Raw genomic sequence first — 23105 nt, forward strand, 5'->3', positions numbered from 1 at the left:
GAAGATTTATGGCAGAAAGAGCATTTCAGGTCAACATTCCATTCCAGGTATAAGCAAAGTGCCCACAAAGGGGTAAAACATTATTCCCTTACAATCACTAAATTAAGTTGCTTTATTTGAAGTCAGATTTTTTCATACAGAAGGTAATAGTAACTTTGTGCCTTTTGCTTACAGTAGAATATACTTCAATCAGCCCTGCGTCAACATTACCAGAACTCTGCTAAAAAGCCTTCAGGGGGCAGAAGACTAAGTCAGGGAAGCAAGCAATACACCTTACAATGTATGCACATCCTAACCACTATTTTTGTTCCTTTAACAGAAACACTTATTTAGATTTTGGACCAGTAATACCCTTTTAAGTGCGTTCAACTATGTGCTCTTTAGCAAACTGTTCACTGCTTTCAAATATACTGTGCTAAAATAAGTAGGAACAGTGGAAACCCAAGTAAAGCAATACTATCCATTTATTAACAGCAACCAACTGTTTCTATACACAATCTAGACAACAGGTACTACAAGCATGGCTACAATTCCCTTCTGTGAGATCAGGTATAAGTACCCCCCCCCCCCGCAAATGATCAAACAAATCTTACCTTGTAAGAACAATCAAGCCAACTAGTTCTTTAGCACATATTTCCCTGAACCGCTGTTCTCCCACCTGCTCATACATGGAATACATAAAATCCAGAACAGTTTCACTCCTGAGAACTTTGTGGCTCACATCTGTGCACAACATGATACTTGTTTCGTATTGCAGAATGGAAGTTGTAAAACCTGGCCAAATCATCAACCTGCCATACAGACAGAGGACAGAATGTCATATCACAAATTGCCATTCAGTGGCCTCATTTGCAAGAGATGCTTTGTTTGATTCAACCCTGCCCAGTAAGTTAAGTATGGTTTGTTTACAGTTAACAGATCACAATCTGTTTATGTACTGTACTCTGGTTTAACTATGGCATGGTTTTACATAGGAACCAGGCCAACACTTTGAGAATACAACTGGAAATTTTTAGAAGCTTTTCATTTATAGTTACAATCATGCTTTGTAGAATCTGCCACTCAACAAAAAGAAACACAATTCCAAAGGTCATGAAGTCAAAGATGCTTTCCTTATTTCTGAAATTCTAAATCTTCAAAATTTTATCTGAAAACGTATAATCCTTTCAAAATAAATGACAAGGCAGGTTGCAACATACAAAACACAATAAAACCTGCCTTTGACAGAATTAAAAACAAATAAAACCTCAGTAGATGCTGGTTTCACCTTGCCAACAAAGGTCTGTATAGTTAAAGCCATGGTTTTCCCAGTAGTGATGTATGGAAGTGAGAGCTGGACCATAAAGAAGGCTGATCGCCGAAGAATTGATGCTTTTGCATTATGGTGCTGGAGGAGACTCTTGAGAGTCTCCCATGGACTGCAAGAAGATCAAACGCATCCATTCTTAAGGAAATTAGCCCTGAGTGGTCACTGGAAGGACAGATCGTGAAGCTGAGGCTCCAATACTTTGGCCACCTCATGAGAAGAGAAGACTCCCTGGAAAAGACCCTGATGTTGGGAAAGATGGAGGGCACAAGGAGAAGGGGACGGCAGAGGACGAGATGGTTGGACAGTGTTCTCGAAGCTACAAACATGAGTCTGACCAAACTGCGGGAGACAGTGGAAGACAGAAGTGCCTGGCGTGCTCTGGTCCATGGGGTCACGAAGAGTCGGACACAACTAAACGACTAAACAACAACAACAGATGCTGGTTGGTTTAAATAAAAATTCAAAGTGCAGTGCAGTTTTCAAAAAGTACATGAAAGAAGGAAGAGACAACCTGCTCAACTTCGACAGGCAGGGAGTTCCACAGGGCAGAATCTGCCCCACTGAAGGCACACTAAAAGCCAATCAAACCTCAGAGGCACAAGGAGCCACTCTAAGTGCCAAAGGTGACATATTAAGGGATCAGGTGTTCCTTAAGGAACTTTGGGCCTAAGCTGTTTAGGGCTTCGTGAATTAACACAAGCCCTTGAACCAGCCTCAAAGCAAATTGGCAACCAGTGCAGCTCACTCAGCAGTGGACTAAGATGTTGCCAGTAATCTGCTCCTGTAACCAGTTTGCCTGCTGTTTTATTATGCTCTAGCTGTAGCTCTCTGATGAAATACAAGAGCAGCCCCACATAAACCAAATTACAATAGAGCCTTGAAGTTACCCTGCATGGCCCACCATGGTCAGGCTGTTGAGATCCAATGGCTGCAGCTGGAATAAAAGCACTCCAGGCCACAAAATTCACTTGGACCTCTAGTGGAAGAGATGGAAACATGGTAAGAAGTACCCTCAGACTGCATAGCTGCTCCTTTAAAGGAAGCACACCATCCAGAAGAGGCAATTGACCCAACTCCTGGGCACAGTAACCAGCTACCCAGAAAGTCTACCTTTCTAGGACCCAAGCTGTTTAACTGACCCTCAACCAGTCCACCATGGCCTAGATCTAGGCATCTGTCTAGGGCTTGCAAACCTTCTCCTGACACAGATGTAATGAGAAATAGTCTGATATCTACATCATACCAATGATAACTTGCTCCAAAACTCCTAATTACCCCTACTAACAGCCTCATATTGATGTTGAATAGCCCTGGGGACAAAGTAGTGCTCTGTTGCACCCTACTGCATAAACACCAGGGCCCCTCGAAGAGGACTCTCCTAGTGCAACACCTCATTCCCAACCCTGCAGTTAGGAACAGAGCCACCATAGCAGTGCCACTGATGTCCATCCCACCTATTTTATTTATTGAATTTATATACTGCCCTGCACACAAAGGTCTCAGGGCAGTTCACAGAATAAAATCAAAATACACAATCAAAACGACAACAACTCAATAACCCTCGCAGCCCCCATTTTGAACACAGTCTGTTCAAAAAGGATACCATGGACAGTGGTACTAAGGGCCATTGCCCTTTTCTCAAAGGTCATCCATCAGGGTAACCAAGGTTGATTCAGTCCCAAACTCATGTCTGAACACAAACTGGCAATGATCCAGATACAGTTAATCCCATCCAGGAATGTCTGCAATTCTTCCACTCGAAAAAAGAGAAATGCCCCAATAATCACCATATCCTGAAGGTACACTTGCCTGCTTCCAACAGAGACATGTTCAAACATTTCCACAAATAATTTTCTAAATAGGCTCAAATAGAAAATCCTGCGACCCACATACAGTACAAACATCTCTGCAGTCAGCACTGTCTTCTAACTGCTAATAGGAAAAAAATTGAAAGAATACATTCCTTTGGAAATGCATTTCTAAAAAGTAAACATGCAGTCCACCATGTGCAATGATGACCATTTATCTTTGTTGCAAGTAGACAATAAAAGACAAGTGCACACCTAACTCTAGCCATAGATCCTTGCAAAAGTAACTTCCACCCTTACCAATTATCTCATGCACAACAGTGAAGAGTTCTATCTCAGTGGCTCTTGAGTCACACAGTACGTGTGCAGATGTTGGACATAAAAGTTCAGAGCTGGAACTGTGTGAAAGCCTCACTGCTTTGAAGCAGGCAGAAAGGAGAAGCTCATCACTGTAGACCAAGAAGCACAGCAAATGGGAGGAGTAATAACCTACTCCACTTTCAGCAATGCGAGTTATTCAGAAGAGGCTGATGAAAAAGCTGTATTATCTACAGAAGTCGCCCAACCTGTGGGATGCAACCTGCAAGTAGGTCATTGGCTTCTTCAGTTAATCCAAAATGATCATTGCCTTTAACTGGTATGAATATCTTAGAACTTAGTTTCATTTGCATATTATAATGCTGTATTTATACTGGTAATCTAATATCAGAAAGACCTAATTCTTAAATTTTAACACTTGGGAACTGCTCTCTGACAGCACATCCAGTGGTGGTTCACAAGATGCTCAGAACTATTTTGAGCAGGTGTGCCAACTAGCCCAACGGCCCGGGGCCGTGAGCGCCATGCAGCATGAATGGCCCTGGCACCAAAATTTGTGGGTGCCTGATCCCTTCATGGGGAATTTTGTGGGTACTTGGGCCTCAGAGAGTTGGCACCTATGGTTTTAAGCGGTTATTACATCTTGCTTCTAATGTGCAGGCACCAAAGGCATCCCCCATCCCTCTTACAACAAAAAGCTATAAGAGGTAAGTGTGAAACCAACAGCTGCCAAAGAACTATGGTCCACAATACATGTGACAATAAATCAATGGGTCACCCAAGTCAATTTGCCAAGGCAATTTGGATTTGTTGGTCACCATACCAAAATGGTTAGGAACCACATGACCTTCTCTACAAAACGTAACAAAGCAAATTCAGCTGTTGGTCTGTGCTACATATTACTGTGCAAAGTACACTATATAAAATTTAAGTACAGGATATCAAAAAATTACAACATTATCCAAAATAGGTATGACACACAATAAGCTGCTCAGTAGAGTAAAAATTGGCTGACCTGAAAATCTGTTACAAGAGCACCAAAACATTTAAGCCCTATTTAATTACCTGTGCTTGGGAATACTGATTGGGTCACTTGGATTGTAATAATTTCGTCCAATTTGCTGCAAGTTCATTATTTTCAGTAGCCTGGGGGAAAAAATATTTGGGAGTGGTTAGATAATAAACAGTGCTACCAATCCACAGCATAGCACGTAAAATATAGGTTCTGCCATGGTTTGCTAAGGTCTTTCCACGTCTTTCTTGAACATTTATAGAAAATAACACCTCAGTTTTGTTTAAGTGCTTATGTGGCAAGTCAGATTTATATAGATTTTGCACAGGCAACAACAGTTAGCATCATCCCCACAACCGTTTCCTTCCAACCACACACTGGTATGGAGAACCTGAAAGGTAGCAACATTAAGTTTTGTTGAGGAACATGTCACTAATAACAGAAATCCACAAAACATGTGGTTGTCAAGCGCACTACTGCCAGAAAATGGAGACAGAGCTAAAGCAGCCCACTCCCTTCTCACCCTGGAGCACAATGAAGAGCAACTATCCAGGATGTTGCCCTGAAGAAACTAGCATCAACTGAGCAGGGGTTCTTTCAACACACTGTCACTATAAAGCAAGCAGGATAAAAACTAGATGATTTTGTATGGCCCTGCCTACAGAAGTAAATAGGAAAAACTCACTCCACTCAGTGGAGGAGAGTATTTCAGAGTAATAAATCTAGCTGACTTACAGTGCATTAAAAAATCTGGCTCACCACAAACAGAAGACCAATATGAGCTATCAAAATAAACCTACTGCTGTCCCATCACTAGTATTACTTTCTTTCACAGGAAATCAACACTGAAAGCCAACCTTCTAAAAATAATGTTGTAAAACTGTAGGCATGTAGGTGAAGTAGATGGCAGCTCATTGGTTAAAGTGATTGTAATCTTCACAGTCTCTCCTTGTCGGGTCTGACTAAACACTTCAGAAACCTGAGAATATTAAGTGACAAGTTAAATATCTTAAGATTTTGCTTTACAACAAGGGGACACACAGGTCAATCCCTTAAGAGTGGTTGTTGCCAATTTGGTGCCTGTGCCCACAGAGTCCCTTCCTGGTACCCACAGGATACCTTCCTCACCCACCTCCCAGCAAAATTAGACCTCAAAGAAGCATTCTACCAGTGTTTGCCTGGTTTTAGTTGACATGTGGTGCTCATAAGTTTCTCCAGTTTGCAAATGTGTTCACAGAATAAACCAATAAAGCACCCAGCAGCAAACGGAATACACATCTCAAGCTATTTGAGCTTGTTGCTATGACCACCCTGAACTTCAGAGCCAAGGTGAAAAGCACACATAGCGTAGAAGATGCAGTGTGACTATTGTGTTAGAAAGTTTAGGCACAGTTAGATTTTAAGAACTTTAGAGCCACCATACCTTGTTTTCCAGTTTCTTTGGCAAGAACAAAATTGTCCCATCAAAAGCATGTGTCCGCCCTATTAGGTCCTCGTGCTGAAACAGCAAAGCTGAACGAAGACGCCGGGCTTCCATTTGTGGATTGTAGTCAATGTGGTATTGGAACAAGGCCCATTGCGGACGAGAAGTCAGCCGAAAATGGTTTGTGCTTAATTTTATCAGAGTACCTGAAGCACCTGAAGAAAGGCATCCAGCTGCTATCAGCCATCTCTTGCTAGCAGAGAAGTTAGTAGTCATAGAACAGAACTCCAAGAGCCCCACCGGAATGTAATACAGGCATGGTGAGCCTTGGACCCCCTTTCCTCCCCCTCCCACACTGGCCTTCATTTAGCTTTCTCTGCCAACTTGGAAATTTAAATAGTGGTTTGGGAGTTCAACAGAGCAACTGCTAAATTAGAAAGGAATACAGCATCCTTATTTATTATTGTGTAGTACTTATAATTTACGCATTCGTATGCTTTAGAATCGTGTACCTGTTTTAGAGTCTTTAACATGGGCCATTGATTGACGAGTATTTACGCCAAGGTCATGGAAGTCTCTGCGGCGTCCACCTCTTTCTCCCAATGACATTTCTTGAAAACCAGCTGAAATCTGAAGTTCTGCAATTTTGGGAGGAACCATCATGACTTGCACTTGTTTAGCCCCCCCCCCCCCCCGAGTATCAGCAAGAAATTTCGGTCAGCTAAATCTTTAACACTGCATCTCTTGGCGACCCAGAGTTGATGAAACAACCTTGATGGCAGAAAGTGAGGAGGAATTAAAGAACATTTTAATGAGGGTGAAAGAGGAGAGTGCAAAATATGGTTTGAAGCTCAACACCAAAAAAACAAAGATCATGGCCACTGGTCCCATCACCTCCTGGCAAATAGAAGGGGAAGAAATGGAGGCAGTGAAGCAGAGACATCACCTTGCCAACAAAGGTCCGTATAGTTAAAGCTATGGTTTTCCCAGTAGTGATATATGGAAGTGAGAGCTGGACCATAAAGAAGGCTGATCGCCGAAGAATTGATGCTTTTGAATTATGGTGCTGGAGGAGACTCTTGAGAGTCCCATGGACTGCAAGAAGATCAAACCCATCTATTCTGAAGGAAATCAGTCCTGAGTGCTCACTGGAAGGACAGATCCTGAAGCTGAGGCTCCAATACTTTGGCCACCTCATGAGAAGAGAAGACTCCCTGGAAAAGACCCTGATGTTGGGGGAAATGGAGGGTACAAGGAGAAGGGGAAGACAGAGGACGAGATGGTTGGATAGTGTTCTCGAAGCTACCAGTATGAGTTTGACCAAACTGCGGGAGGCAGTGGAAGACAGGAGTGCCTGGCGTGCTCTGGTCCAGGGGGTCACGAAGAGTAGGACACGACTAAACAACAACAAGGTTAGAGATAGCCCACAGTACCAACACTACTTTCAACGCTACCTGAAGCAAAGGGAGAAGTTTTTCAATAAGTGCTTGGGGTAGAACCAGACAATGTTGAAACTGAAGCACTGCACACAAATGATTATGCGGTTAGGACTGCAAGATTATAATTTTAACTCTTGTATTATATAAATATTGTAAAATAAATAACTTGTTTTATTTCCACATTTCATAAACTCTCAGCAGTAAATCTTCCTTCTCATAGCAAATCCAAACAAGCAGTATCACAGCAGAAAACAGAAAAAGCTAAACGCTAATTAACTGAAACTTCTTGAAATCTAATGCTAATCCAAACAGCAACATAATATGGAGACAACAGGCTCTTTTGAACAACAGTGGTCTTCTGCTGCACTTACCTTGCGATCTTGGTGCAACAGGTCCTCTTTTTTGCCGCCCACGCCCAATTAGTTCTCCTTCAGCTGGTGGCTCAGCTTCAGGTTGCTGAGCTGCAGTTTGCACATAGGTAGGTGCCTGAACCTAGATAATTCAGTAACAATTAGAAAAGAATGCTGGCCACTTACCATGAAGATCCAAGGTGAAAGAGGCATCCAGATATGACTCAACTCCTAAAACTGCCCATGACAGGGAGATTTGTGGGTTATAAAAGGTTAGGTGGTTGTTCTAGGTGAAAAAGACTCTGCTGAAAGTTCCAGACAGGCCCCAATCTTTAGAGACAGTGAGGAGACTTGAGTACCAACAGCTGCCTGTGATACTATGGCTTCTGAACAGGCAAGAAGGCTCCTTCCTGCTCTTGTGCAGAGGGACTCATGGAGACCCACCCGCTTCCAATAATATGGCCAGCAACCTGGACACAAGGAATGAACCTCCTAGAAAACCTTTTGTGAAGGACCTGCAGTGGCCAACAAGCCAGCAGAAACAATGGTATTAAACCCACTCCCCACCAATCCAACCAGTCTACCTCTTCTTCTTTTGCTGTCCCTGAGGGTTGACCTTTGGCCACTAGCAACCATGCCAGACAACAAAAGGGAAGGAAAAACATTGTGGAAGGTATGAGGTTGACATACAAAGTTCCTTTACAAAAAAAGAGGAAAGCCAGAGAAGGAAGTGTAACTCTGAAAATCTGAATATCATTTCTTATTAAGCTTATGTCACCTGAGTTATTGAACAAGCCCACAAATGGAAAATAAGAACACTTGTGTTGACTCTTGGGCACAAAGTCAAAGCTATGCAAGGCTTTACTGGAATAGTTTCAGTGGGCTATTTTATTAACCATCCAATTATTTTTTAAATAAGTTTTAAAGAAAACTCAAAGCAATGGAATATAAAACTATACATGAATCAACACTCCCTATATCTAAATATCCAATCCTTAAGCTTTTAAACACTCACCACAGGTACTCCTACTGTAGGTGTAGCAGTCTCCTGGCCACGGGCCCTTCCCCTTGCTCTGGCTCTGGCTCTACCAGACATGGTTGCTCAAATAACAAGCTGCAATTATTAAACGAAATGTACACATTTTGATTCCCTCATATTCCAATAAGGTAAAATTTTTTCCACCAGCATTCAAGCTAAAGCCACACACTGGCTCATTCTAATTTCTGGACAACAAATGGAAAAGTTTTTGAGCACTATTAGAAGATGCTCAAAGAATCCTTTAAAAATAAAGGGCAAACTACAGATTAATAGTCTCAAACTTTTTCTCCAACACTGAAACCAACACAAAACAAAGGCTGAAGTTTTCAGCAGAGGAAATGCAGGAAGGGCTGCTTAGTCACTTCCCTACATTACCTTTTTTCTCATTCAAAAAAGACCCCCATGGTTTTTTGTCCTATAGGGAAAAAATTGTGTTAACTTGGCCCCTGAATAGTTTGCTGAGCTTAGACAATACCATGGTTTGGGGGGGGGGATGTTCAACTTAGATCAGATGCTTTCTAGCATAGCACATAAAATATGTTTAATATTTATCAGTTTTATCAAAATTGTGATGTAATAAACGTGCTCTCACCACTTTTGCATTAAAATAAAAGCATTTCTCTTGTATTTAATTTTGACAGCACACTGTTGTTTACTATCCAATTTGTCAGATGTTAAAAAGCACTGAACAAGCAGCACATGTAGGCAGCAATTTGCATTTTGAGTGGACTCCTCTAAGATTAAGTTTATTCTATCATGTTTGCGTGAATCAGCTTTGGTTTATGCACCCAAATCTTTAAAACATCATAGCAAATTCTTTTATTAACTTTGCTTTAGAAAAGCGTCACACTGCATGATTCTGGCCAGAATCATGCTGCATTTTATTGAACATTATTAACTAGGGGGTTTGCCCCTGCTCACCAACTCCACTGCTATTTCCTCCACATTAACTCCATTGGACTCTCCCTTCCCACCATGCAACTTCTAAGCTTGCTTTTCACCCACTATTCTTCAGATCTTTCATCTTCAATCCCATCCCCATGCTGCCTACTTCCTTTTACAACCCCCTGTACACTCCATTTCCACCCTCACTTTTTCTATTGCCGTTCTTTTTTCAACTCTCCCCTGCACACCATTCTCATTACCCCTCCTCTGCTATTCCGCAGCCCACTTTGCACACACAAACCATGGTTATTATTATTTTTATTTATGCAAGCTTTAAAGATGAATAGACTCCTAAGAGCAAGCTTGTCAGTTAGCTCATTCAGTTGGTGAAGGTTATGTTCAGTTGACGGACGTTGCACATACAAGGGTGTTTGCTTGTTAATAAAAATATCATCTAAATTACTACACTAAATCGGGAATTTCATGCTAATGGTACCAGGAGTGAAACACATTATGTAAAGGTTCATGTCCTTCCTTTCTCACACAAAGCATCTGAGGAATGGGAGTTTTGAGTAAAACAAGAAGGGAAGCACACAAAGGAAAATGGCTGTTTTAAACAATGGCAGAATTTTGAGTAAAGGAAATATCTGGTTTTCAGCATCGCGATAGATCATCAGCTTAACATCATGATATACTGATATGTCACACTGTCTGTAAAAAGGATGGAGCTATGTAGAAGCATTGGATGGTTTCACGGTTTTCCCCACATTGTGATTTTTGCATAGCGCATGCACACACACTATTATGAAACCAGTATCACTAAAGGGACTTTAAACTAGTTTTGGACAATATATCATCCAGCCCTAGAAGCTAACACCAAAAAGCTTACACAATTCCTGCATAAGCTCCCATTCCCCCCCCCCGCTCATTTTACTCAAAACCTCTGCTGAAAATTGCCACTGCCCGACCTATCAATCCATGCTTTACTCAAACTTCTTCTGCTGTTTACAATTGTCATTTTCCTCCGCAATGAAACCAAGCAGGCTGCCAGAGGGACATAATTCTAACATCCTTCTTCTGCCGAGCCCCCAGTAAGTTAGCAATTTCTTATCTAAACTAGCAACTTTTGGAAGCTAATTTAGCAGGCTGTGAGGTTTCAAAGTAAAATTCACTGGAATTTATAGCAACCACTCGATACAGATATGCTTAGCTCTAAGACACTGTGTCCCATGGGGCTTATAAAATTCTATTTTAAGGCTCCCATTATTTAGAATTAAGCCATATTTAACTCAAGGAAACTCCCTTTCACGTAGAAATGAGTGCACTTATACCTCTAATGACAAAGGCTTGGGGTTATCACTTGCTTTGGTATGAAGATTGTAACCTTCATTTTACACAAGTTAGATTAAATGGAAACAGCATATGGGGAACCGTACCGCCCCCCAAAAGTCCACAAGGGAGATCTTACCCCAACAGCTCACCCTATGCCACACAAAGGAGGTGCTTCCCACAGTTGCCAGCTCACCACACCTCCACTCCCCAAAACCTACCTCACAGGATTGTTGCAAGGATAAAATGGAGAAAAGCAGCACGTACACCACCTTGAGCTCCTTTTGAGAAAAGGGAAAATATAAATTAAACTTTCAGTTAAAATTAACATTAAAAAGTTTACTCCAGACCTGTTACTACCTTTTTCTGGATTTCTGACCTATTTCTTCCTCCTTTCCTTTCTCCTCACTCCACGTTCTCCACTCACCCCCTCTCCTTTCTGTATTCTTATTTTTACATACATTTCCCAACCCCTCTTCAACTGCTGTACCATTCACTCACCAGTTTGAATGCAATATCAGACACAGACACAAGTAAGTGCAGCTGTAGAATATTATATTATTGTCATATTTAATATCATAAAGTTCTGTTTTTAGGGATAAAGCAACAGCAACAAGTAGTTTCTTTGTTGTGTAGCCAACTACAGTAAAGATATCTCCTCCATGTTTCCCATGCATGGTTTACAACAAATGAGAATCTGTGGAAAACCTGAATTGCCATTTGTTGCACTTCAGCTCTAAAGAGCAGGTTTTCATGGGGAAAGTCATGAGCAAGAGAAGTCACACATGGAGCAAAAGATAAGTGTGGATACGCTCTGTAAGAAGTAATCTGTTGAAATCGAAGGACCTATGTTAACCATGCCTTACGGTAAGTGTACTGATTTCAATACTCTTACTTTTGAGAGGAGAGATGGTTACTGATGAAACTACTGTGAACTCACAAACTCTCAAGTCAGATGTACAATATAAACTCAATATAATCTTTTTGTTTTGTCTCTTTGGAATGATCCTGGAAAAGAGTTGGCCAGATATATTATAAAATCCAAGGTAAAGGTAAAGGTACCCCTGCCCGTACAGGCCAGTCTTGACAGACTCTAGGGTTGTGAGCTCATCTCACTCTATAGGCCGGGAGCCAGCGCTCTCCGCAGACACTTCCAGGTCACGTGGCCAGCGTGACAAGCTGCATCTGGCAAGCCAGCGCAGCACACGGAGCACTGTTTACCTTCCCGCTGGTAAGCGGTCCCTATTTATCTATTTGCACTCGTGGGTGCTTTCGAACTGCTAGGTTGGCAGGCGCTGGGACCGAACGATGGGAGCGCACCCCACTTCGGGGATTCGAACCGCCGACCATGCGATCGGCAAGTCCTAGGCGCTGAGGTTTTACCCACAGCGCCACCTGCATCCCTATAAAATCCAAACAATATAGTAAATTATATCCCACCCTAGACTTTGAACGAATGGCAGGATATAAACTAAATAAAAATGTGTATTAAATTAATGGGACACAAAGCATCTTCAATATCACAAACACACATGCATGGGCTATGCCCAACTAACATCAACTTAAGACTAAACCCACCAAAATTAATGGGTCAAAGTTAAATCCAGAGCAGATGCAATGAAATCAATAAAAACATGACTAACACTGGATGTACTTCCGTGATTGCAGTTTACCTGAGAATAAGTCCCATCAAACCTTCTTTTTAGTACACATGTAAATGACCCAAACACACAAAATACACAGTGCTATTACTGTGTAATGTTTTCATTTTAAAAACCCTACAGTATTATGGAATAAAAGTTTGCTTGTATTTGTAACGTAAACTCAAGAGTAGATACATGGACATGTATCCAATTTTAATCATACTCAACAGTAGACCTACAGAAACTGCTAATCATGACCAATTGTATGCCAAACTGAGATCAATGAGAAGCTACAGTGGGGGGGGGGGGGAATATTTGATCCCCTGCTAAATTTGCACGTTCGCCCTCTGACGAAGAAATGGCCAGTCCATAATTTTAATGGTGGGTTTCTTGTAGCTGTGAGAAACTGAATAACAGGGAAAAGCCCAGAAACTCAGAAGACAAGAGTCAGAGATTGATGTGCATTATAATGAGTGAAATAAGTATTTGATCCTCTATCAACCAGCCAGATGTCAGGCTACCCGGTATTTTCACTGTATGTAACAAGCTGAGATTAGAAGCACCTGCCTGTACAAAAGACACCTGTTGACAGAAGCAATCAATCCAGCAGATTCCTAAGTAGCCAACAGTTGGTGCAGTAATTCGCAAATGGAAGAAACACAAAATAACATTCAACCTCTGTCAGTCTGGGGCTCCATGCAAGATCTCATCTCGTGGAGTTGCAATGATCAGAACAGTGATGAAGCAGCCCAGAACCACACGGGGGAAATTTGTCGATGATCTCAGGGCAGCTGGGACCATAATCACCATAAAAACAGTTGGTAACTCACTACGTCGTGAAGGACGGAGATCTTCCAGAGCCCGCCAGGTCCCCTTGCTCAAGACAGCACATGTACAGGCCCGTCTGCAGTTTGTCAATGCACATCTGAATGACCCAGAGAACTGGGTGGAAGTGTTGTGGTCAGATGAGACCAAAATCGAGCTCTTTGGCATCAACTCAACACAACTCGCCCTGTTTGGAGAAGGAGGAATGCTGCCTACGACCCCAAGAACACCATCCCCACTGTCAAACACGGAGGGGGACATATGCTTTGGGAGTGTTTTTCTGCTAAGGGGACAGGACACCTTCACCGCATTGAAGGGACAATGGACAGGACCATGTATCATCAAATCTTGGGCACGCACCTCCTTCCCTCAGCCAGGGCATTGAAAATGGGTTGAGGATGGGTATTCCAGCATGACAATAACCCAAAACACACAGCCAAGGCAACAAAGGAGTGGCTCAAGAAGCACATTAAGGTCCTGGAGTGGCCTAAGCCAGTCTCCAGACCTTAATCCCATCGAAAATCTGTGGAGGGAGCTTAAGGTTCGCGTAGCTACACATCACCTCAAAATCTTACTGACTTGGAGAGGATCTGCAAAGAGGAGTGGGACAAAATACCTCCTGAGATGTGTGCAAAAATCTGGTGGCCATCTACAAGAAAAGTCTGACCTCTGTAATTGCCAACAAGGGTTTTGCCACCAAGTACTACCGTAACTCATCTTTTGCAAAGGGATCAAATACTTATTTCACTCATTATAATGCACAATCAACCTGACTTTTGTCTTCTGAGTTTTTGGGGTTTTCCCCGTTATTCTGTTTCTCACAGCTACAATAAACCTACCATTAAAATTATGGACTGGCCATTTCTTCGTCAAAGGGCAAATTTAGCAGGGGATCAAATACTTTCCCCCCCTCACTGTAGGAATAACTAATTTAGCTCCAATAATCTAATATGCATCTGTAACAGAGCTTTCTCTGTTTTTGTTTTAATTATTTATACCCTAGCTTTAAAGTTTTCCAAGGCAATTTACAAGGGAACCATCCATATATATATATATATATATGTATATATACACATTACACAGGTTTCTAAAAGCAACAAATAATGCAGGAACTAAAAAAAGGGGGGGCAACCCCACCCCACAGCCCCTCAAGCCAAGACCTTGTTTCATTAACCTAATAAAACATTAATGAAGCAGAGACACTCTGTACATGCACAGAAGCACTGCAGGTCTAAGACAACACCATTCCACAATCTGTCTTGATAATTAAAGAGTTTAAAACGAAAAATACTTAACTCATTTTTAAAATCCCAAATAATGTGAGAGCTAAGAAAAACCGTCAACCCACTCATTCACAAAACCGAAAGCAAATACCTTCTTTGTACATGCCCAGAGGCACCCCAGGCCTGAGGCAACACCCTCCCACCATCTGCCTTGATAACTTAAGGGCTTGATGATAACAGAAACAACGATTTTCAAATCCTGAATGTAATTATTGCTTAAAAATTAATTTAGAACACCCCAAAGGGAGCGGGAGCCGTCGACTCCCCCACCCCACATAATACACAACAAAAACTCGAAGCTAACACTTGATTTGCGAAGGCACTCTGCACATGTGCAGAGGCACTGCAGACCTGAGAACTTGCCTTGGTAATTTGAGGAAGGTCGAACCCCCTTTTCACCCCCAGCGCCCACGGCCCCTTTTGTCCCGCCCACCAGCGACCGAACACCGGGAGACGTGACAACGGGACCTCCAACCGCTCCTAAGAGGCGTTGGTGCGACGGTTAAACGGCCTTTTATAGACCGCGGGAGGAGCACGTGCCCGCTGACCCCGCCCACAACTCTAAAATAAGACACGCACACACAGAAAAAAGACCGGGGCTACGCCCTAACGGCTCTTTCCACCTTGTGAAGAGAATTCGGGAGGGCGTCACAAAGACAAGAATATCACTCCGCGTCACGTGACGAACCTCGCCCTTTGAATCCCCGGTACCGTTGGTCCTTTTTCTCACGCGGACCCCCCCCCTCCCAGCCTTTTTTGGGGGGGGGGAGGGTCGTATTCCTCGTCGCAAAAAAAGAAAGGTAGAAAATAATAACGACGTTATGTTGAGGAATATTTTTTCCCACTCGCGTGTTCTCCGCGGATGAACTCCGTTGACGAATCACTCTCCCTCGCAAAGCTTCGAAAGCGAGGGAGAAGCGCGCCGAGCTCTGATTGGTCCTCGTGACCTCGCCGTCCCTCCCGCTCCTTCTGACAGGCATGTGATGCCGAACGTTTCCGAAGCCGGTCGGTTGCAGCCGGCGGCGGCTCATGGGGAAGCGTACGGTATTTACCCCGCTCTGCGAAAGAACCGAAAGCTACCGAGGAGTCCCGAAAGTTACCGAAGCGACCCGGAGTTTTCGAACGCGCTCCACAGGTTCGCTGGATTTAGAAGCGGTAGCAGCGCTTACTCTTTTTAATTGGACAGTTTCCCTATTTGTTAATAAAACAAAATGTTCTATTTTTCAGCGACCCCAAATAATCAATCAATCAATCAATCAATGTCAGGACTGCAATATAAAAAGACACAGCACAAAAGGAAAGTGGTGTGTGCAGGGAAAAGGAAATATTTGATTTGATTTATTGTATTTCAGTGCTGCTTTTCGTTCAAACGAATCCCAGAGCGGCTTATAAACAAGAATAAAACATAATGCAGCATCACAAATAAAGCAGATATCATATAAAATAATAAAGCATCAATAAATCAATTAGTCTTTAAAACACTATTAATAAAGAAACAAACGCCAGCATCTGATTCTTAACCATGGCCAGCTTGGACGGGAAACAGGTTTTTTTAATGAAAGAGAGAAAGAAAGAAAGAACTATCTAGCAACCCATAGTTCTTGGAAGTGGCTGTGATGCACCTGCTTAATTGCCTGTGCTGGTTGGCAATTGCTAACAGGTTGGCTTCTGTTTTTTAAATTTGGCAGGTGGCTGGGAAGCAATATATGTCTCTCCCACCAGATGGAGCAGTGAATCAAGAAATCAGATAAATTAAAAACCTGATGTAGGTTAAGATTACCTCGACTTTCTAAGCATCTAATTAGGTTTGCCTAAACCAGCAATGGCCAAACTTGGCCCTCCAGCTGTTTGGGGACTACAGTTCCCATCATCCCTGACCACTGGTCCTGTTAGCTAGGGATGATGGGAGTTGTAGTCCCAAAACAGCTAGAGGGCCAAGTTTGGCCATCACTGGCCTAAACAGAAATGTTTTTTGCAGGCACCAAAAAAAGCACAGTGAAGGTGTCTGCTTGATCTCAATCTGCAGGGAGTCCCAAAGTTCAGGCGCTGCCACACTAAACGATTCAGTTCTTTCACATGCAGGATGGATATTACGTGGCAGGTGTGGTAAATGATTCACATACATACAGTATTCTGCATATAACCCATGAAAACATAATACAACTATGCCATAGAAAGGAGCAAATGAAAAGAAAACGAGTAATATCAACACTCAATGAACTAATTGACCAATTTTAGGGTTGCCATATTTCAAAAAGTAAAAAACCAGGACATTCTAGTTTGAGGGGGGTTTTTTAGGAAGACCCAAAAATTCTTGAGCTTTTTTTTTTCCTTTTATTTTTTTGATTGACTTGCCCAACATCCAGGATAAAGCCTTTCAGAAATTCCCCCCAGGCATCAATCCCCGAGATGTCCAGGAAAATCTCGATGTATGGCAGCTCTACTGATCTGATGAGAGTCTGGATAGAATAGGTGTCAATCAACCAAGGGACCCCCATCCCATTCTGGGAAGTCTTTGAAGGGAGTGCACGCCAGTGGAGTAACCTATGGAAATTTGACCTCTGTACTGTAGGCTATGGAAGGGACGCGGGTGGCACTGTGGGTTAAACCACAGAGCCTAGGACTTGTTGATCAGAAAGTCGGCAGTTTGAATCCCCGCGACGGGGTGAGCTCCCGTTGCTCGCTCCCTGCTCCTGCCAACCTAGCAGTTCGAAAGCACATCAAAGTGCAAGTAGATAAATAGGTACCTCTCCAGTGGGAAGGTAAACAGCGTTTCCGTGCACTGCTCTGGTTCGCCAGAAGCGGCTTAGTCATGCTGGTCACATGACCCGGAAGCTGTACGACGTCTCCCTCGGCCAATAAAGCGAGATGAGCGCCGCCACCCCAGTGTCGGTCATGACTGGACCTCATGGTCAGGTGTCCCTTTACCTTTACTGTAGGCTATGAGCATAGCCAGGACTTTTGTTGGGGGCGGGGAGCAGAACTGATGTGATTGGTCAGTTAAGTATTTCTGTTGTTTTACTTGATCTAGGAGGGACAGCTCCATTGGTTATGCCCATGGAGAGGGTGAAAAGCTGGGTAAGTAGGATGTTTGTTCTTGTAAGTTTCCTGAGGGTCAAACAGAGGTTTGGATATCCACATTCAGCCCCCAGGCCTGTGGTTGACCACCCCGGGATAGAATCTCATTTCAAAAACCACTTTATCAAAAGCACTTTATGTTATAAACTTCCTAATAGGTGCTTTGTTTTTAAAGCACTGCGGGAGGTTTTTTGGAGTTGGGGAAGTGTTTGGGGAGGTTAAGAGGGTGAGGTGAACCAATGTTTTAGCGTGAAGGCATGTAAACACCCAGCCAGCAAATCAGGATGTCCATCGTCATATACCTGGTCCTCAGACTAATTACAAAGCCTCCCCATAGGCTTTGTGCAGGCAAATTGGGGGGAAAGCTTCAACCAACAGGTCGTCCAGAGCTCTAAGGCAACTGCTTCATGGCTTTTAGAAAGATCTTGTCAAAGGGATCCTGGGAAGACTGGCTTGAATCCCCAGCCCCTGGGAAGATCTCTCTCCCCATTACCACAAAAAAGAAGAAAAATCATTGGCATTTGGGTGCTCCTGTTTGACCATTAAAACCCAATTTTCTTTTTGTGTGAGGTTATGTGTGAGGTTATACAGGGGTGCGGGTGGAGCTGTGGGTAAAACCTCAGTGCCTAGGACTTGCCGATCGTATGGTCGGCAGTTCGAATTCCTGCAGCGGGGTGAGCTTCCATCGTTCGGTCCCAGCTCCTGCCCACCTAGCAGTTCGAAAGCACCCCTAAAGTGCAAGTAGATAAATAGGTACCGCTTTATAGCGGGAAGGTAAACGGCGTTTCCGTGTGCTGCGCTGGTGCTGGCTCGCCAGAGCAGCTTCGTCACGCTGGCCACATGACCCGGAAGTGTCTCCGGACAGCGCTAGCTCCCGGCCTCTTAAGTGAGATGGGCGCACAACCCTAGAGTCGGACACGACTGGCCCGCAGGGGCAGGGGTACCTTTACCTTTACCTTTTATGGCCATAACTGCAATCCGGGCAGTTACTGCTATGATCTCTGCCACAGTCTCAATTAGGTGGCCTTTGTCTCAGCCTCAGTCCCCCATCTGCAATATGGGGATAATGATAGCCTGCCTTCAAGGGCTGCCAGAAAGATTACTTGGTCGTGCATGTGCACTTTACGGAATGCTTGAGAGGAGAAGCATTCTCTCATGTATAAGCTGTGACTCTGCAGAGCTTTATTTAAGACATGCAAATTTTTCCCTTCTCCAATGTGCTTTGTTTTCTTATTTCCCTAAATGATGATGTGGTTTTTTTCCCCTCCCTCATAAGGATTGTGTTCTTACATGGATTATTTTCATCTTATCTGGTTGTGTTGTAAACAGCCCTGTGATTTGCCCATTTCTCTATAAATTTATTTTCTTGATGGCTTTTGTATCACAGTCTTCTTACATGTCAATTTTACTACTATGATAGTTTGCCAAGGATTTCATCCAGTTTGTGTTTGGTGGGATATCTTTTGTGTACATTGGTTTATTGTTGGTATTAATTTTCTTTTGTCATTCTGTTCCAGAATGTTTTCAAATGGGTTTTTTTTTTAAAGCGTTTTGCTTGCAATTGCTGCATGATGCGTCTTAATTGGAAGAACTGAGAAAGCTGGTGGCTTTTGCTGCTTTTCCATTTGATATTGTTCAAACCAAGTACTGTACTTTAAACAGATGAGGATGGTATCCAAATCATCTAAATCCATGCATTTCTGCTTGCTTCTTTCAGTTATTAGGAAGGAGAGAGAAAATTGTTGTGCTGCACACTGAAACTATGCTCAGCTCTCTCCCCGGCATAACTTCAGAAGTGGCACATTCATGCTTGCCTGTGCTCAGTCTTATGGACTAGAAACTTGGGTTTAAAAACCAACAAGAAATTGAAAGCTGAGATGATTTGAATGCTGAATTACAAAACGAAAGGCACTTGCCTGAGGTTCGTGCAGAGAACTATGGAATAATTATACACACAGCTCTGGGTATGTGGCAAGGCTCCAACTATATCAATAAACACATCACCTGTATCCTGTATGAAAAAGAATTGGCTGGTGCTTTGCTTTGATGTTTGTTTTGCCCCCATGATGCAGCTGGCTGTGTGTATGTGTGCATGGGGAAAGTGGGGGGGGGGGGGAGAGACTGGTCTGTGCTGCCTCCTGTTGCATACAATAAGCCATTTCCCATACATGTCATCTCCAAAGCAGAGGGGATAGAGAGGAGGGAAGACCATATGGAAGCAGAACAAAGAAAACAGAACAAAAAAGAAATCGGGGAAACTTTCAAAAAGTCCATTTGATGTGCAAGTATAAACAGGAAAATGATGCCTCGGGACTCAGGAGCCAGGAATTGCACCATCAAACAGCTGTTAGCTTATGTTGTTTAATACCACAGTGAGACCCAGTGCAACTGTGTTTTTTCAGGCTTTCTGGCTTCTTGGGGAGTCCTATGCATGTCAACCTGTCTCTCAAGGAACCCCTAAGCAGGGGCGTAGGATGGAGAGGGGTGACAAATATCAAGGAACAATTACTGCCCTACTAGGGCAGTTCATAAAAAAAACTTTTTTTTGAAAATGCCTGCTCCAAAGGTCTTATTTTATAAGGGATTATATAACTATAGATGAAATTTCATACATATCAGTTAATATCTTGACCTTCCTCCACGAAAATAGCTGTTTACTTGGCCATTTTCCTATGTCGTGAAGGCTGAAATTTCAATTCTGTGGAGCACTTACTGTTCCCAACCCTAACCCTGCGGAAAGCCATCTAATTAGACTTCGAGATATTTTTAGGAGGTAATTTAATTATTGTTTGATTTTATACTGATGTTAGCCGCCCTGAGTCCGACTTCAGCCGGGGAGGGTGGGATATAAATAAAAGTTTATTCTATTATTGTTATTATTACTTCTTATTATTATTCCTTTGTAAGAAAATATGAAATAACGTAAAACCATTTTTGCAAGCCAGGGATGTGGAAGCTCTGGCCCTCTAGGCGTTGATTTATTAGTTGTTGTTGTTGTTGTTTTCATTTAACAGCATTTCAAGCCACTTCATATTTCCAAAATGAAATAAATTCCTAAGCGGTGTACAATATAAAAGCAGTGTACAATACCACCTAAAACCTGGAAAACAACAGTATAAAAACATGCAAAAGCAATTAAAAGAAAGACTTTGGGTGGTATTCATGCATATAAAACAAGGTTCAATCTTATGGGTCAGGGAAAACCTGGACAATTATCATTTATCTTTATTATATATTTGTTTATACCCCACCTCTTTCCCTGACAGGGACTCCAGGAGGCTTGCAGATTAAAATAAGAACAGCTGAAAACATGGGGGGAGGGCCACCAATCATTAAAAAGCTTTAAACATTAATAGAATTAGAGCATATATAAGAACCTGCAGATTAATTACAATAAAAACAGCACAGCACCAGATCTTTCATTAAAAGCTGTCAGTTCGCCAAAGCCTGTTGGGACAAGGTCTTCATCTGCAGAAGGACCACAAGGAGGGAGGCAGACTAGCTTCACCAGGGAGGGAGTCCCAAAGTCTAGGAGCAGCCACCGAGAAGGCCCTCTCCTGCGCCCCCACCAAGCGTGCCTGTGAGGGTGACCGACAGAAGGGACTCCCTAGAAGATCTCAGAACCCAGATGAGGGAATGTGCACCCAAATTACATCTAAACAAACAGAGGTTGCTTTTTTCTGCAGTAGCAGAAAACCCCAATATTTGGGTCATCGCCTAATGGCATCCTGTAGGGTTTTGTGCCATGATTAGAATTTTGCCAGATGATCTAAGTAATCTTTCGGGTCTATACAGGAGCAGGCAGTCTTTCTGATAAGCTGGACCTGAATCATAAAATCATAGAATCATATCATTGTAGACTTGGAAGGGACCCTGGGGCTCATCTTGTCCAACTGGGGGCCCCCCAAAGTTGATGGGCATTGCCATTCAAATGGTGTTTTCTTTTTTTAATCTGATTCTTATTAAATTTTCTGTTTTACAATTTCGGATAAACATTTTACCTACTTAAGATATCAATGACTTCCCTTCTTCTCTTTCCATGGTTCATTTTACATACCTTATATCCCTGTATATTTAACAAAAATGATACAAGTCGGTTTTTCATTATTACATCCATCATGCCTTGTTTTTGATTATGTGGGGTGGTGGGGCTTACCTGCCCCCCCCAATATTTTATTCAAATTGGCACCCCGAGAGAATGGGACAAGCTAGGGAGCATCTCCACACAGTCTTAGGGACCAGGCAATCTAATTCCAGAGGGAAAATGAGGAAACTCTGAAATATTACCAGCCATTTCTTCCCATCTCTGGCCCATTCAAGCTGGGCCTAAGCAAATTTCACTGCGCAGCTGTGGTTAAGGCTTAAAAAACAAGCACACTCAATTCCTTCACCTCAGCTAAGTTCATTTTCTGTTGTTGTTGTTGCTGCTGTTGATGGCAATGAGCGCCCAGCCTCAGGCCCAAAGCACTCATAAACATCAGGAAATACCCAAAGCCGCTGAGAGGATTAAAGCGTTGATATGAACCTTAGATCTCTGCTTTAAAGCCCTGGCGTACAGCAAATCTGGCAACATGGTAGAGGAAGGAGTAATTGCCCAAGTATGTTTTCTTGAGTTGCAAAAAATGCTTTTGACACGTTTGCTTTGGGGGGGGGGACCTCTGCTGGTGATGTGCATGACGATGAGCAGCCTGGCGATGTGATGGTTCTCTAGAATGAGCTCCATCAGCCTTAAGGTACCCTTTGAAGACCCATCTAAGGTGGATCAAATTTTTAGGGAACTAATTCTTGAGATCTCCCTCTCTGTCTCTCTGAGTTAGCAGACTGCAACGTGGCACAGGTCAGATGTTCAAGGTTGCCAACATACCGTTGGACTGAAATTGGCCGCTGGGTCTCAAACTTTCACTGAGTTAGGGATTTCCCCTGCATGCGAAGAAGGGCTCTGGTTAATTGACCCAACAGTGGGTCCAATGGTCAAGATGAAGAGTTTGGATTTGATATCCCGCTTTATCACTACCCGAAGGAGTCTCAAAGCGGCTAACAATCTCCTTTCCCTTCCTCGCCCACAACAAACACCCTGTGAGGTGAGTGAGGCTGAGAGGCTTCAAAGAAGTGCGACTAGCCCAAGGTCACCCAGCAGCTGCACGTGGAAGAGTCGCAAACCCGGTTCACCAGATTACGAGTCTACCACTCTTAACCACTACACCACGCTGGCTGGTGGCGGTTTCTGCACCAGTTGAAGCTCGTCAACCTGCTGAAGTAGCTCATCTAGGAGAAGGAGAGCTTGATCCTAAATCTCTGCTGCCTTGTGGGGTATCTTAAAGGTAAAAGGTAAAGGTACCCCTGCCCGTATGGGCCAGTCGTGTC

At 43.0% G+C, this 23105-nt stretch overlaps 1 protein-coding gene and 1 long non-coding RNA gene across 4 annotated transcripts in view; one reads left to right on the plus strand and one right to left on the minus strand.

Annotated features, from left to right (window-relative positions):
* The window catches only part of PIWIL1 (piwi like RNA-mediated gene silencing 1), a 28408-nt gene extending 13370 nt beyond the window's left edge, over positions 1-15038 (minus strand). Inside the window, exons 1-9 of one of the 3 annotated variants that reach the window (XM_081893308.1) lie at positions 15015-15038; positions 11134-11193; positions 8675-8773; positions 7681-7801; positions 6383-6508; positions 5871-6085; positions 5305-5426; positions 4501-4581; positions 594-791 (exon numbers count right to left, since the gene is read on the minus strand). In XM_081893308.1, the coding sequence (XP_081749434.1) occupies positions 594-791; positions 4501-4581; positions 5305-5426; positions 5871-6085; positions 6383-6508; positions 7681-7801; positions 8675-8755 (944 nt within the window). In that variant the 5' untranslated portion in view covers positions 8756-8773; positions 11134-11193; positions 15015-15038. Of the gene's footprint in view, positions 1-593; positions 792-4500; positions 4582-5304; positions 5427-5870; positions 6086-6382; positions 6509-7680; positions 7802-8674; positions 8774-11064; positions 11194-11807; positions 11921-15014 lie in introns of those variants that run through there. The other 2 variants (XM_081893307.1, XM_081893306.1) reach the window with 2 other exon arrangements.
* Positions 11859-20228, plus strand: LOC309359641. The gene is made up of 4 exons (XR_014163885.1): positions 11859-11930; positions 15296-15818; positions 17695-17741; positions 19459-20228. It is a non-coding gene; the product is annotated as an uncharacterized lncRNA (long non-coding RNA).
* Positions 20229-23105: the final 2877 nt, after the last annotated feature.

The sequence above is a fragment of the Podarcis melisellensis genome, assembly GCF_964234715.1.
Source record: "Podarcis melisellensis genome assembly, chromosome: 16".
Taxonomy (NCBI): domain Eukaryota; kingdom Metazoa; phylum Chordata; class Lepidosauria; order Squamata; family Lacertidae; genus Podarcis; species Podarcis melisellensis.